The sequence below is a fragment of the Larus michahellis genome, chromosome 2 (genome assembly GCF_964199755.1).
Source record: "Larus michahellis chromosome 2, bLarMic1.1, whole genome shotgun sequence".
In the NCBI taxonomy this organism is placed as follows: domain Eukaryota; kingdom Metazoa; phylum Chordata; class Aves; order Charadriiformes; family Laridae; genus Larus; species Larus michahellis.
In genome coordinates this window covers 48800336-48813796 of record NC_133897.1, presented here as the reverse complement: position 1 = coordinate 48813796, position 13461 = coordinate 48800336, and the positions used below count along the sequence as shown (strand labels likewise).

The following is a 13461-nucleotide window of genomic DNA, read 5'->3' as shown; positions in this document are numbered from 1 at the left end:
AACTGATATACTTACTTCCGTAATAGACTTGACAAAGCGGATTCCATCATTAGCTCCTTTGACTTTTGCCAGACAGTCACAGAAATAATCCCAGTAGTCTTTTCTGTTCCCCAGCAATGTGTTTTTTTCTTTCTGGTCAAACTTAAACAAGAAAAACAAAAGGTAGTGATAAAAACAATTATAAATATATATAGCTACTTGGAATTCTGTTCCTCTCCCAGCAACATGTGCCTTCATGACTCCTCTTAGTTTTAGCCAATGTATTCACAAAGGAAAAAGATATTGTACCACACTGATGCAATCCAGCAGTTACAAAAGCTACTTTACAGACAGTAACAGATAATAATGTTCTGGGTCTAGTTAAAATACAGACATCCATTCAAAACTGCTGAAACAAAGATTTGCAACAGATTCAGCAGCTGTTCAAGAGCAAGGAACTATGAACCAGCTGCTGAGAGACCTGCAATCAAGAGTGGCAATAGCACACATGTATATACTAGAAAAACCTGCTCTAGCTAAACCACAATCAAAGCATCAATTCAGTGAAGGTATAGACTGCAGCTTGGACCATTCAAATCCCAAAGGATTCTTCAGCTTCTCCTGAAGCCTCTGCAACCCAATTAAAACTCCCTTGCTTAGATTAAGGCTAGATTAGCATGTCTTTGTTGCAATCGGTGACATGATTACAGTACACGTAGACACAAGATTACGCAAACTGAATTTCAGTTTGCCCAGCAGTGTCCCCTTTAATTTAAATTTTGAGGATGGCCAAAAAGCAGCATTCCAGATTAAAAATCAGCCCTTTCTGTTAAGAATTCCATACACTAAAAATGAATTTTTCAAAGTGAAATTGCTAAAAATTATGTAAATTACTCACACCACTATATTTGCACTGCAAACAGCTTACTAGTATTTATTTTGCATAAAAATGTTGTCAAGATCTCGTTATCACAGTTTTTCCAAGATAATTTAGCAGGATATATCTTTAAAATCAAGTTCAAATCTTTCAGATCAATAGAATAATGCCTTACTGCCTTTTGATTACATTTAGTTACTTTCACTTGAAATAAGTACAATAAGCAGCACACATTTCAACCCACTAATTGGGAAAAAAAAAGAAAGAGAGACTCAACTGGATATTTATAACTATTTGAGTTAAACCAAACACATGAAGAGGCAATAAGAGAAAACAAGGCCTAGCTCTGATGGTGGACTACATAGGACACACATGACTTTTTACCTGTAGAAGGTACTCAAGTTTGTAGGAGAATTTTTGCAAGTTGACACTGTCATCTGTTATTGGTTCCCCTCCTTCTTTAAATTCTTTACTTAATTCAGTCACAGCATCTTTAAAACAAGACATCAAAATAGTTAACTAATGGAAGAGATATATAGCACTGAATTCATAAACAACTAAATAAATGGGGTTTCTGCCTGGATATTATGAATGTATATTCATTTTCTTTCAGTCCAACTGTCTTAACAACAGTGCAAAAAGCTTACTGACATGCTTGCAATTTAACACCACCTATAAAAAAAACAGAGCTCGGGTTATGCCAATCATCTGTTATACTGACTACTTCTTCCTCTTAAAAAGAGCAAAACTTCCTTCTGACACTTAGCAAAAACTGGTAACAGACAATTGCTAACTGGCTCTTCAGCAGAGGAAAGAGAAATAACTTTTTGCTGTCTCATGTGCACATTAAGGTATTGCCACAGGACAAACAGAATTCTGATTAGAAAGGACAAAGCATGTCATCTGCTAAAGGGGATCAGTAACACGAGAACAGTTGTTCAGTCAGCACATTTATCTTCTCCATGCTTTATTCAGTAAGGTTCAGCTTGTGCTGGTTACAAAACATCAATGGGAAAAATAATTTACATAAAAATAAGCATAAGCAACCTCTCTTCCCTAAAACCTACACCCATAGTGGGTGAGGAAATCTCAAGTCAAAGCAAACTCTGGTGTCTCCCTGGACACTCTGGACCCAAAGGATGTACTTCTCAGCATCAGAAATCACTGATTTTGATCTTGCTTTCTACTTGGTTTTGTTCTTTCATGTGTCTGAGTGACCCTTAGCTCCCAGTCCCACTTGGTCCCCTCTACAAATTAAAATCTCCTTGTTAGCAGGCACGTAGATCTCCTTATTATGTTACAGGAAGATACAGATTCCCAGCTATATCTGAGAATGTCCAGATGCATATCATACCTTTTATTTAACAAAAACTAAAAGGAAAAATATCTGGATCTTATTATAGGCAAGGACAGAGGATTAGCACAGAGACAGAGCAGGGAAACAGTTATGAATCTGCTGCCAATTTTGCCTGGAACAGAGCTGTGGAAAATGAGGTTGGCTACTGCTAGTGGAGGACAAGTCAGGTGCACAGAAAGCGTGTTCCAAAGCAACAACAACAGTAGATCCAATTCTCCAGCACTCTTCCTCTGGTTTAGCCTCCTGTTTTTTTCCCTTCCCGCATTAGCAGCAAGTCCATACCAGCTTCCCATCAAGGGAGGGTCTAAAAATCAGGCCTTCTCACATGAAGTCTTGTAACAGCATAGCTCTAGTCATGCCAACAAAGTCCTAGCTCACACTGCACATGCCACAGACACTTTTTTTTTAATTGTAAAAATTATTTACCATCTTGTATGTTTAAATTTGCAGGATTTAATAATTTAAATTATTAAGTGCTGCAGAAGGTACAGCACATCTCTCACAAAAACATCAGTCACGTCTCTGTTGAGCACATCACACACCTTGAACTATGTTGCTACACTTGCTGCACTAAAGTGTTACACAACTGAAAACACAACTCCTGCCCTCTGTTACCTAAAACATGGAGGCAGTCCAGCCTACAAAATTAATCTGTCAGCATGGCACTGTACCTTGCAAGTCTCTGATAATCCGCTGCAGCTGGCTTTCGCCACTAGTTGCTGCCATCTTGAAAACCAAAGGAGGTCCCCTTCTGTGCTGTTAACCTTTTCATCCATCTAGATAAAAACAGCAGAGTTCATATCCTTGATGACTGTTGGGCTGACTAAGATTATTCTTCTCTGTGACACCTGCAATTCTGTAAAAGTCAAAAATAAAATGAAAGTCGTTATCGTCTCAAATGAGCAGAAGAAAGGTGCTTCAGCATTTTAGATCCTCTTTAGTAATGAATTCCCATAAGTCCAATACTTCCAGGAACCTCCTTTATATTTCCTTCTAGATCTCACTTTCCATTTCAGTTATTTCTTCAGTTATAGCTTTCAAAACTACTGAGTAAACCTCAGAGAGCAATCGTCTCTCACCGGAGTTACACAGTTACAACACAGTTAGTCTTACAGCCCAGCTCAGGCTGGCATTTCGTGCAACTCATCTCGTGACCCTGACGGAGGTTCTGATGACACGGGACTTTCCCTGCAAAATCCTCTGCCAGATCTTCCCTACAGGCTGCAGAGTAAAAGGATACAATGACTTTTCCATTTCAGGGAGACGTTCAAGACACAGAGTGGGCATGGGTCAAGGAGTCAAAAATGGTGCATGTTTGATTCTCCGGCATTAAAGCATATTTTTAACTCATAAGAGCTACTGAAAGATTTAGTACTGGAAACTGGTTTTAGCCTGAGAAATATCTCTCATCCCCTCCTCAGAACCCACTGTTCCAAACACATGTAAGAGGACACCACTTTATTTTAAGCTCTGTTACAGCATCCCTGGATGTATAAATATACCTTGCACCACCTTCTTCGCCTAGAACGATAAGTGAGTTACACCTGGCACTCATAGAAAATCTTTCCTTAATTAAAATTAATGAATTTACTAAAAGCCTCAGACACTTTACAAAACCAGCCATGCCTGGGGAGCCAAACTTGCAAACACTATCCTGGTAACAATCATTCAAAAAAAGCCACATAGAAACTGCATAGAGAACTTACTAAGCATCCTGTTCAAAGGTTGTTTAGAACTCTGCCTGCAACGGTACAGCCAAATTTTCAAGCAAACACAACACCCAAAGTACTGAAACTTTAGCGAATTTGCTGTTACACTTCTGTGCTTTTGTTATCATCCAAGCTGAACTACGATGAAATTAAGTTGTAATTAAAATCTTACAAACTTTTGAAATACAAATGTGATTAAGTCTTTCCCAAAATAACTAAATTGGCATGGCTAAAGAGGTGTCTGAATGAATTGAATAGACCATCCTTCTACCCTATGTATTGAGATATTGTTTGGAAATGGTCCTGATGTGATCCGGTATTCTTTTCTTTTTGAAACAAAGCAAACCTTAACAAGCCATAGAGACAGACATGGTAAGTATAAAGAAAAAGGCTGAAACTAGGCTAATTAGTGTGTTTCTTTTAATACCTGTGTTTTGTTACCTGCTAGTTTCCATTTCCATATTTTGATGGCAGTTATTAAGTTATGACACAACTGTTGCTTGGACCGTGTGCTGTCTGGGGAAGGGCCTTGGCCTGCAAAATCCCCATCACAACTGTGCTGCTTCAGGGAGAGAAAGCCAGCACAGTGTAGACCATCTGACCTTTTGTGGTGCCAAATATCATTTTTTACCTTAAATCAACAACATTATATACCCAAGATTCCTGTCTTGATTCTACTGAGTAATCATATAAAGTACCACACTTGCTGGCAACTTGCTGAGTTTGGGTACCAATGAAAAAAAGCAAGAATAACAAACCCAGTGACTGAACATTTCCTTTTCTAGGCACACACAGTAATATCAGCCATATCTGTTCAGTTTGGCAACTGTTACAGAAAGGAGCGTAAGTGAGAAGACTGTGCAACATGGGCCATGACAAGCCAAAACGTGTGGCTAAGCCAAACGCTCTTCTTCACACAATGGGGGAAAAGAGCAAGGGCCAACAAGGGGATCCTGCCCGTCCTTCCCAAAGGCCAGAACAAGCTCCAATTCAAGGCTCCAGAGGCACGAAGACTATGCAAGAGGCATGCCAGGAAAACAGCAAACAGGCCAACTGCAGGTATGTACAGAGAGTCTGGAAGAGATGGCATTTGAGCCCTTATTTTGCAACAGCCAGCGGGAAGCAGGTCATGGTGCATCCTGTGGCAGACAGGTGCAGCATGGAACCTCATCAGGTGCTAGCTCCCGGCAGACTGCCCAAGCAGAGATTTACTGGGGGAGGATTAACTTGGCTTAGAGTTGCCCCAGGTCCACTAGCACTGCGTAAGTTAGTGTGTTTGCCCAGACCCAGATAAATGACTACTGCCTGCACAACACTTCAGTGGCACAGCACAAGGGAAGGCAGTGTGTTCCAGTGGGTTGATCCTGTGGTGCCAAAGCAGCCCACGATATGCATCTTTATCCCTGCCAGGATCTCCTAGGCAGAATGCAGGAGCCTTGAACAGAGACAACTCAGCTGGAGGCATGTAGCTGCACAGCCCACTCCTCTTCCTCATCTCCTCCCAATCAGCCCTTTCCTCAGTACAGGGAACAAGGTCTCACAGCTTCCCCCTTCCTTGCATCAGCATGCACCCATGAGGTACGCATTTACTCCCTTCTTTTCCCAGAGGTGAAGGGAATCTTTCAACCTGGGCTATCGCACAAGGAGAACGTGTTGAAGCTTTTTCTACCTGTCTTCTCCTCTGCAAAATGGAGAGGAAAGGTACTCTCCTCCATGGTCTTTCCAGAGGTGTTCTTAGAAAACAGAATCCATCCCGCAGAAAGGTGCAGAGCTCTCACTTCCTATGGCAAAGAAAGCCAAGAACCTACCTTAACGGGTTTCCCAAGGTTTCAAAATAGGAAGAGCTTCTGTAAACACCTGATCTAGTCCTTCCCGATCACAGAACATTTTGCACAGGATTATTTAGAGCACAACCCTGTTCCTCCAGCATTTCCTATCCTATGTCTGTAAATATCTACTATGTGAGAACAGCATGATACATGTGTCAGGCATGAGTGACCTGCTTTGGGTAAAAAGCTTTTTTAGGTGATGCATCGTTACCTCTTATATAATAGCATTTGACTAAGGCCAGTGGCATTAGCTTGCACAAAACTGCAGTGCTGCCGTGACATCAGTGCAGTTACACTAAGGACCTGGCACAGGACCACGGCAGAGGAGGCAAGACAGGGCACGTCATCAGTCCCTCCTCGCACTCTCGGGCCCTGCCTGCTGATGTCTGAAGGTGGCTGCTCCCTCGCCTGCTGGCGTAAGTACCAGTGTGGGGGTGACAATCTGCTTTACAGCAGAGGATATCCTCGAGATTAAAGAAAGAAGCAGGAACGAAACAGCCCACTTACAGGAAAAGAAAAGATTTACCTGAAGGGGAGTGAGACACATACAAAACAGTAAACAAAATTTAATGATTGTAATTAAATTGGTTAGTGGGGTAGCTACAATGACCTACTTTTAATCTGATTTCATGGAATTTCTCTTTGTTACTGTAGCCACGTCTGCATCTCCAGGAGCTACACTTTTTTTAATTCATGGGTCAATTTTGGCCAATCTTGACAGAACCTAGAGGTCTTCAAAATATTACACTCCTCCATGTGCAATCAGAACAGGAAGCTGAGAGGAAGTCCACAAGTAGAGCTTTTCTTCATTGATAAAAGGGCTGCAGTTAGAACCCTGTTATAGCCTGATATCAGAGAATCCAATCCCCACCCAACTGCATTTTCAGCATACACTAAGAGCAGAGCTCACACTGAAGACTTGGGGTAATTCAGTTAAAAAGTAAACCAAGGTCCATTTCTTTCTACTGCTTACGGAAATATTTCATGTTAACAGAACTACTTTGGTCTAGCTACTCCAAACAAAGGCATTTCATCACATGGCCCCTGCTGGTATCACAAGACCTTTAATTATTTAGTGCCCACAATTCTGTACCTATTCTAACACTCTATATGAAACAAAACCGGCAAGTGAGGATATTGAGCCAAATCCTATGTTCGTGAGTCACAACAATTTTAACTGTCTTATTCCCTTATGCAATGTGAACACGATTTGTCCCATAAAAGCAGATACTGACTGATAACTGCAAGGCACACTTTCGGAAAGCGTGTAGAAAAAACAACCTACTTGGTCATACAGTTGGCTACAAGACACACTGACAAAAGAACACTGAGCCCAAACCTCACGGCAAAGATGAAGTACCATGGAAAGGAAGTCCCTGCCACTCAGGACTGTAACACTACTGATTCAGTTAAACAATTTCATTCCAGCAACTGTCTGGAAAAAGTACTTTGTACTTTGTTGTTGCAGGAAACATAGAGTCCCAGTGGAATTTACTGCAAATGTGCTGCTAGCTTTTCTCATTTTGTACCATGTGGGTACATAAAGCTGCACATCCATAAAGCTAAAGAACTGTTTGCTGGAAATGATGGTCTGAGATGAATTGCAAAAAAGACAGCATGACTCTTCTGTCCCATGCACCCATTCATGCTTTTACTGGGCAACTTCAGCCCTTTGGGCTTTAACACTGCATATAAATATATGTGACTGATAAAAATGCATGCTGGACTACATTAAATAGGATGATTAAAAACAAAAAGCAAGCACAGCCTGAATGTCAGCTAAGGTTTCCATTTGGAGTTTTGAAGCTTGATTCCATTCTGAGAAGTGAAATTATCTTGCTAAATTAATCTTCCCCCTTCGTTTTCTACAACAACAAATTTCACATTTCAATTACAAAAATATGTTTTTGGGGGAATATTTTATATTTCTTTCAGTACTTCAAACAGGAGATCACGTTGGATGGATGCTGGATTTCCCACACACTCATACACAGAAACCTTGTTTTGAAGTGTTTGGGCGTATAGAAGTTTAGTAACGAAATGCATCTTGCAGAAAATATGTGTCCAGAAAAACAAATTCACAGACTACCATAGCATAGCAGAAGAGAGCAACTCTCTGCATAGAAACATTCACATATTTTGCAAATGCCTGGTAGAAAAGTCGCATGTTCATGGTCAGGGACTCCTTACAGTAAGGCTCTTTTGTGGGGAAACCTCTTGTGCTCTAGGGGTATTTGCATTTTACAGCAGAAAAACACAAACTAATGACATTCACAAAATACTGCTTGCACCCTTAACCTGGCAGGAGAGACTGACACAAAACCATCAGTAAAAGTTTTGTATAATTTTTGTGCAAACTTCCCTATTTGATGGACAACTGGCCTGCAATCCCCCTCTATTCCTTGTTTTTGCAAACTGTTCTTAGAAAAAGATCAAAACTAAGGAAGAGATACAAGTATACAAGTGGCAGATAAGAACTCCATGAGACAGAGTTAATTTTTAACCCTGAGAGGGGAAAGCTGGCAACCTGAAAAACTTCTTTTAATGCTGCACCTACTGAATTGGACCTCCGATCTAAGACCTGACTTAAACCCCTTTAAAATGTTACACTGAACTTTGCCAAACAGGACAGATGCTTTAGACCAGGGACACAGTTTCCTGATTTGAAGAATACAGTGCTTTGTCTCTGTTATTCCTCACATCAATAACAGTTGAACAACACAAACTCAAATGATCACTTTCCGTAAACAACACGGGGATGAGCTTGTACATATCTCACAAAGACAACCCTGTCTCAGCCCCAGCTTATGACGAAAGAAGTTCCCTGTTTGAGGAAGCAGTCAGTTCACAAGGAGAAGAGCACTCTTCTGATAACAGGAATTGCACTAGTATCGCTCTTAACAAACTCATCTGCCCTTTTTCCTAAGGACACGCCAGACCTTGCTCCACGTCAGGAATGCTACACCGTGTTTACTAACATCCACAAATTAACCTAAGCATAACTCTCACAGAGTCTTGCTTCTCTTCAGCTACTCTGACCCTGTTTCACTCCCCCTGAGGAAACACACTTCTAACCCCTCAGTGTCTGTATGGCGAGTTGAAAAGATATTTTTCATTTAAAAGTGAAAAGCTTTTTTTCCCCTTTGCACTCTCATTCTACCAAGACATTTTCCCCATATCCCTGTGTACCCTGCCTGCCACAAAAGCTGCTCTTTCCCTCCATAGCTCACCCAACCAACTATTTAAATCTCTTACACGTTCTTCAAGCCAGGCACCCGACGCTCGGATGCTACTCTGTGGAGGACCATGCAGATACCTACAGAAATCACAGAATCACAGAATGGTTCGGGTTGGAAGGGACCTTAAAGATCATCTAGTCCCAAGCCCCCTGCCATGGGCAGGGACACCTCCCACTAGACCAGGCTGCTCAAAGCCCCATCCAGCCTGGCCTTGAACACCTCCAGGGATGGGGCATCCACAACTTCCCTGGGTAACCTGTTCCAGTGCCTCACCACCTTTACAGTAAAGAATTAGAAGACTTCGAGCTGCAAAGGAACATTGGTAATTCATGACATTCAACTTCCTCATTGTACGAGCTTGGAGTCTTCAAAAAATCTCGTTTTTCAGGTCTCCAAAGCTGGTCTCTGAGCCTTGTTAACTTACTCAGCAAGCTCGGCCTGACTAAAGCATCTCAGCCACCTCTGAGCCTTCAGGAGAGCTAAAAGCAAAACCATTACATCCAAACTCTGAATGAGGGCTTTCCTTAGCAGGATTTTTTACCTCTGTATCTACCGTTCCATACCGTCCCTCCAAGCCGAGGTTTCAGAAGTACTTGAAAAGGCTGCCTCCAACTAATGGTTTTGGGAAGTCTGGCAGGTGAGTGTGGAGATTTGCCCAGCTGTAGCACTCCATTCGTCCTCCATTCAGCCAACAGCAGCGGTAGCTCCCCAGGGCAGCTCCTGGCCTACATGTAGTCCCCAGTGAACCAGCAACAAGCAACACTGAAAATTACAGGTTTTGGCCACGCACACGTCGATCAAATAGGAGGCGAGGCAAGCACATTAAGCAAAAACCACGCTGAGAAAACCCAAACTGACAGGCCACTGAGTGAATCATGCTACTCCAGAGCCACCAGCAAAAATTCTTGTTTTCTTTCCTCTGTAGCAGAAGGCAAAGAGTATTTCCTCTCTCCCTCTTTTCTCACAGGTTTTCTAGGGAAGGTCACCATTTTGGCGGAAGGGGAAATTTCAGAGTTACAAACCCCAAAGACTTAGCCTTCGAAGAGAGGCCTGTATGAGACTGCCACCGCTGAGCTGGTTGGGAACAGATAGGCTCACAGATGATGCAAGCTTGGCATGAGCCCAGGTATTTGGGAACATTCTGATCCAACCTGTCCACCTTCAAAACCCAAGTTGACTTGCAGCCATAGCAAGACCTTTCCTGTGCTCATCTCCCTTCCCACCAGTAAATTAAATGTCATGGTGGACACACTGAGGGGTTAACTGTTTACAAATATCTTTGCTGAGATCACTATACCATCAGCAACCGCAGAATACTGTGATGGACAAAAATATTAAATCAAAGGGAAAGGTGTTACAAGTCAAGGCCCTGTGCAGGAACAGTTTCCCAGCGGTATTCCAAGCCCTGAGATTAAGACACTCTAAGTAGAAGGTTCTGCTCCTTCTAACAGTGCTACAAACTGTAAAGCCTTCTTCGGAATACACTTGGGCAAAGTATTTAAACTTACTACTATTATAGAATTTTCGGACACAAACAGCCAGTACTCCCTGGACAAACTGGATTTACTAATCAAAAATAAGAACTAGACTAGATACAAGTTGCTAAAAAGTTTCCTTGCACTGGCAAAACCAAACAGAAACAAAAACATAGTAATATAAATAAATAAAAATAATAATGGGTAACAATAGAAAAACATAGGGCTTTTACAATTCCCTTCAGTTTAACAATCTTAACAACATATAAAGAATAGTAGAAGGGTTCAGAGTTTGACAAATAGGCAATTGTTAATTTTCAAATGTGATTAACTAAGAAAACAATTTTCAGCAGTACTTTTCCTTGAGTCCACCTGATAATTTCTGCAATTTTACCCATACTTTTCTTCAAATTTTGAATAGTTTTCTCTCCCTAGTTGTTCGTTTAGGTCTTGATCCCCTACCAACCAAGTCTTAGCGGACACTGGCCTCCAGGATGCTGGTACAAATTCCTATTCTTTTTATGTAACCCTCTAGCAGTGGAGAGAGGGACTGCAAACACAGTACACCCTTTCACTGTTATGAGATGGTGTACATAAGAGGGTCCTTTATACATGGAAACCAGGCTCCATAACTAACTAACTAACTGGCTGGCTCTTCAGAAGTAGTGGTGAAACCACGTCCACAGCAAATGCAACAAGAAGCACAAAATCGACCATCACTTGTTTTCCACCATAGTATCTTAGGTACAACTTTTTAACTGCAGTGCAGTATTCTAAACGTGAGTGTTTGGAAACACTGTCTGGAACATCTGGAACATTTTTCAAATACAACACTCCCACGAGGACCATTGGAAGACTTCAGGAAATTGCCTTGTACACAGTAATATCTGGAAAACATAACACACACTACCGCAAGGCAGTTTATCTCCTCTGCTGCATGTCCTGCAACATTATATCAGAACCGAAAACAAGAAAAACACCAACAGAGAATATGTCACCAGATTGCTGACAAGACAGCGTCCATGCTACACCCTGAAAGTTTAATCCCAGCCTGCCTCCATGGGTGCGTGAAGTCAGAGCTGGATAAAATCAAACACCCACTTTCAGTCTTCAGGTGGCGAAAGCCTGGTACTCCTCCCTCTTTGTTCACACTTGAAAAGTAACCCGGTTTCAAGTGAGAGGCTGAACTGGGAGTGTGATACCTACAGCTGGCAAACTCCATAGGCCACGCAAACCTTTGCACACGCAAAAATCAGCAGGAGGCTGGCTGCGGGCAGAAAACACCACCAGGGCCCTGAGCTCCGAAACCGGCGGCTGCAGCAGCGAGGAATTCATTCACCAGCCTCCAAAACACGGCACAGCCCTTCCGCAGCCCGACTCACCACCGCAGGACCTCTGCCCGAGGAGAATCCAGAGCCCAAAAAGCAGCAGACAACCATTTCACTAGAGCCTCGCTTTTTTTTTTATTTTTTTATTTTTTTATTTTTTTAATCCTTGCTCCCGCTGGACTACCAGGATCAACGTAAGCCGGAGGAGGGCCGGACGCAAACCCAGCATCTGCTCCCGAGACAGACCCAGCCACCAGCAAAACTCTCCCTTGCCCGTCCGCCAGAGATTTGCCGACACAAGGGCAAGCGGGATTAGGGCCGCGGCAAATATTTGCCTGTCAGCACTTTATAACGGGTGAAGGCGCGGACACATACACATGAGGAGGGTGTTTGGTTTCTAGCAGGGGCCCCGGGGGAGACTCCGCTCCTCCGGCAGCCGTCACCGGTGGGGAGGACTTGGGAGGGTCCCTTCAGGGGTGGATGACGGGGGAGAAAACAGAGGGTTAGTGTGTGTGTCGGCCTAAAATCATTGTCACCAGGTGGGAACGATGACACCTAAGGCGACTGGGCCTGGATGCTGTCTGCCTAGGCGCTGGCCCCGAAGGACGGGGAGCCATGGCTCCCCATCCCTCGGGGCCAGCGCCTAGGCGGACATTGGCCACCATCCAGGCCACCCAAGGCCTGTGTGTTGAGAGCCTGTCACCCCACTTCGGGCTGAGGTGGCCTCCTTGGCTCACTCCGCCACAGGGCCGGCACAGGCTCCCCGCCCCCCCCGCCACCCCATGGCCGCCCCGGCACTGAGGGGGCCACGGCGAACCTCTCTTCCCTCTTCTGTCCCCCGCCGGGGCTCCTCCCCTCGGTAGCCCAGCTCCGACCGGCAACAAGTGGAAGCGGTTGAAGTTACTTCCCCACCCCGCTCTCTGCGGCAGCCGCCGCCGCCCCCTCTTCCTCACCGTCCCCGCCGCCCTCCCCGCTCCCTCGGGGAGGGTGTATGAGGGAAGGGGGTGTCGCGCCTTACCTGAGCGGCCGCCGCCATGTCGCGGAGAGACGGCCCGGGGTGAGCCTCCGGCGCCGTTCGCCGCTCCCCGCCGACTACAACTCCCGTGAGGCCGCTGGAGGTGACTCCCCACCCCCGGGGCGGTGGCTGGCTACGAAGCTGTGGGGCTCCCGGTCGGGCCTGGCCCTCCTCGCCCCGCTGAGGGAACGGCCGAGGCCGGGGCCAGCGGGGAGGCGGTGGGGGAGAGAATCTCGGTGAAAAAAAGAATGTTTAAAAATGGGTTTGCGGGGGAAATCGCCGCTTTCCCCGACAGCTGCGGGGTTGGGGCCGTTTCCTCTCAGGTGTGTGTGTTTCTGGTACACTCAAGGTCGCCTGTCAAGGAGTGTAGTTTTTTAATATAGTACCGGCTGTTGCCTTCAGGACAGTTCAGTATGGGCTTTTTTGCTTGTTTTTTTTTTTTCTTTGTTTTCGCATCAGTTCACCAAGCTCTTTGCACAGACGGCTGAAGTGAATGTGAAAGTCAGGCTCAATAAATGAGGCACTCCGCAGATTTCCTCTTTCTCTCCTGCCCAGCTGATGAAAGGAAAATCCTCCTCCCATGCCTGAAAGACGTAGGTAGGGATTAATAAAGGCCAGGGACCGTCAGAGACTGGGAGAAAGCGGGTGTGAAA

The 13461-nt window shown here is 44.2% G+C and overlaps 1 protein-coding gene across 7 annotated transcripts in view; it reads right to left on the bottom strand.

The window, feature by feature from the left end:
• The window catches only part of FYCO1 (FYVE and coiled-coil domain autophagy adaptor 1), a 55478-nt gene extending 42491 nt beyond the window's left edge, over nucleotides 1-12987 (bottom strand). For 2 of the 7 annotated variants that reach the window (XM_074575209.1, XM_074575214.1), the window contains exons 1-3: nucleotides 2885-3630; nucleotides 1241-1347; nucleotides 16-141 (exon numbers count right to left, since the gene is read on the bottom strand). In XM_074575209.1, the coding sequence (XP_074431310.1) occupies nucleotides 16-141; nucleotides 1241-1347; nucleotides 2885-2939 (288 nt within the window). In that variant the 5' untranslated portion in view covers nucleotides 2940-3630. Of the gene's footprint in view, nucleotides 1-15; nucleotides 142-1240; nucleotides 1348-2884; nucleotides 3631-12811 lie in introns of those variants that run through there. The other 5 variants (XM_074575210.1, XM_074575215.1, XM_074575212.1 and 2 more) reach the window with 5 other exon arrangements.
• Nucleotides 12988-13461: the final 474 nt, after the last annotated feature.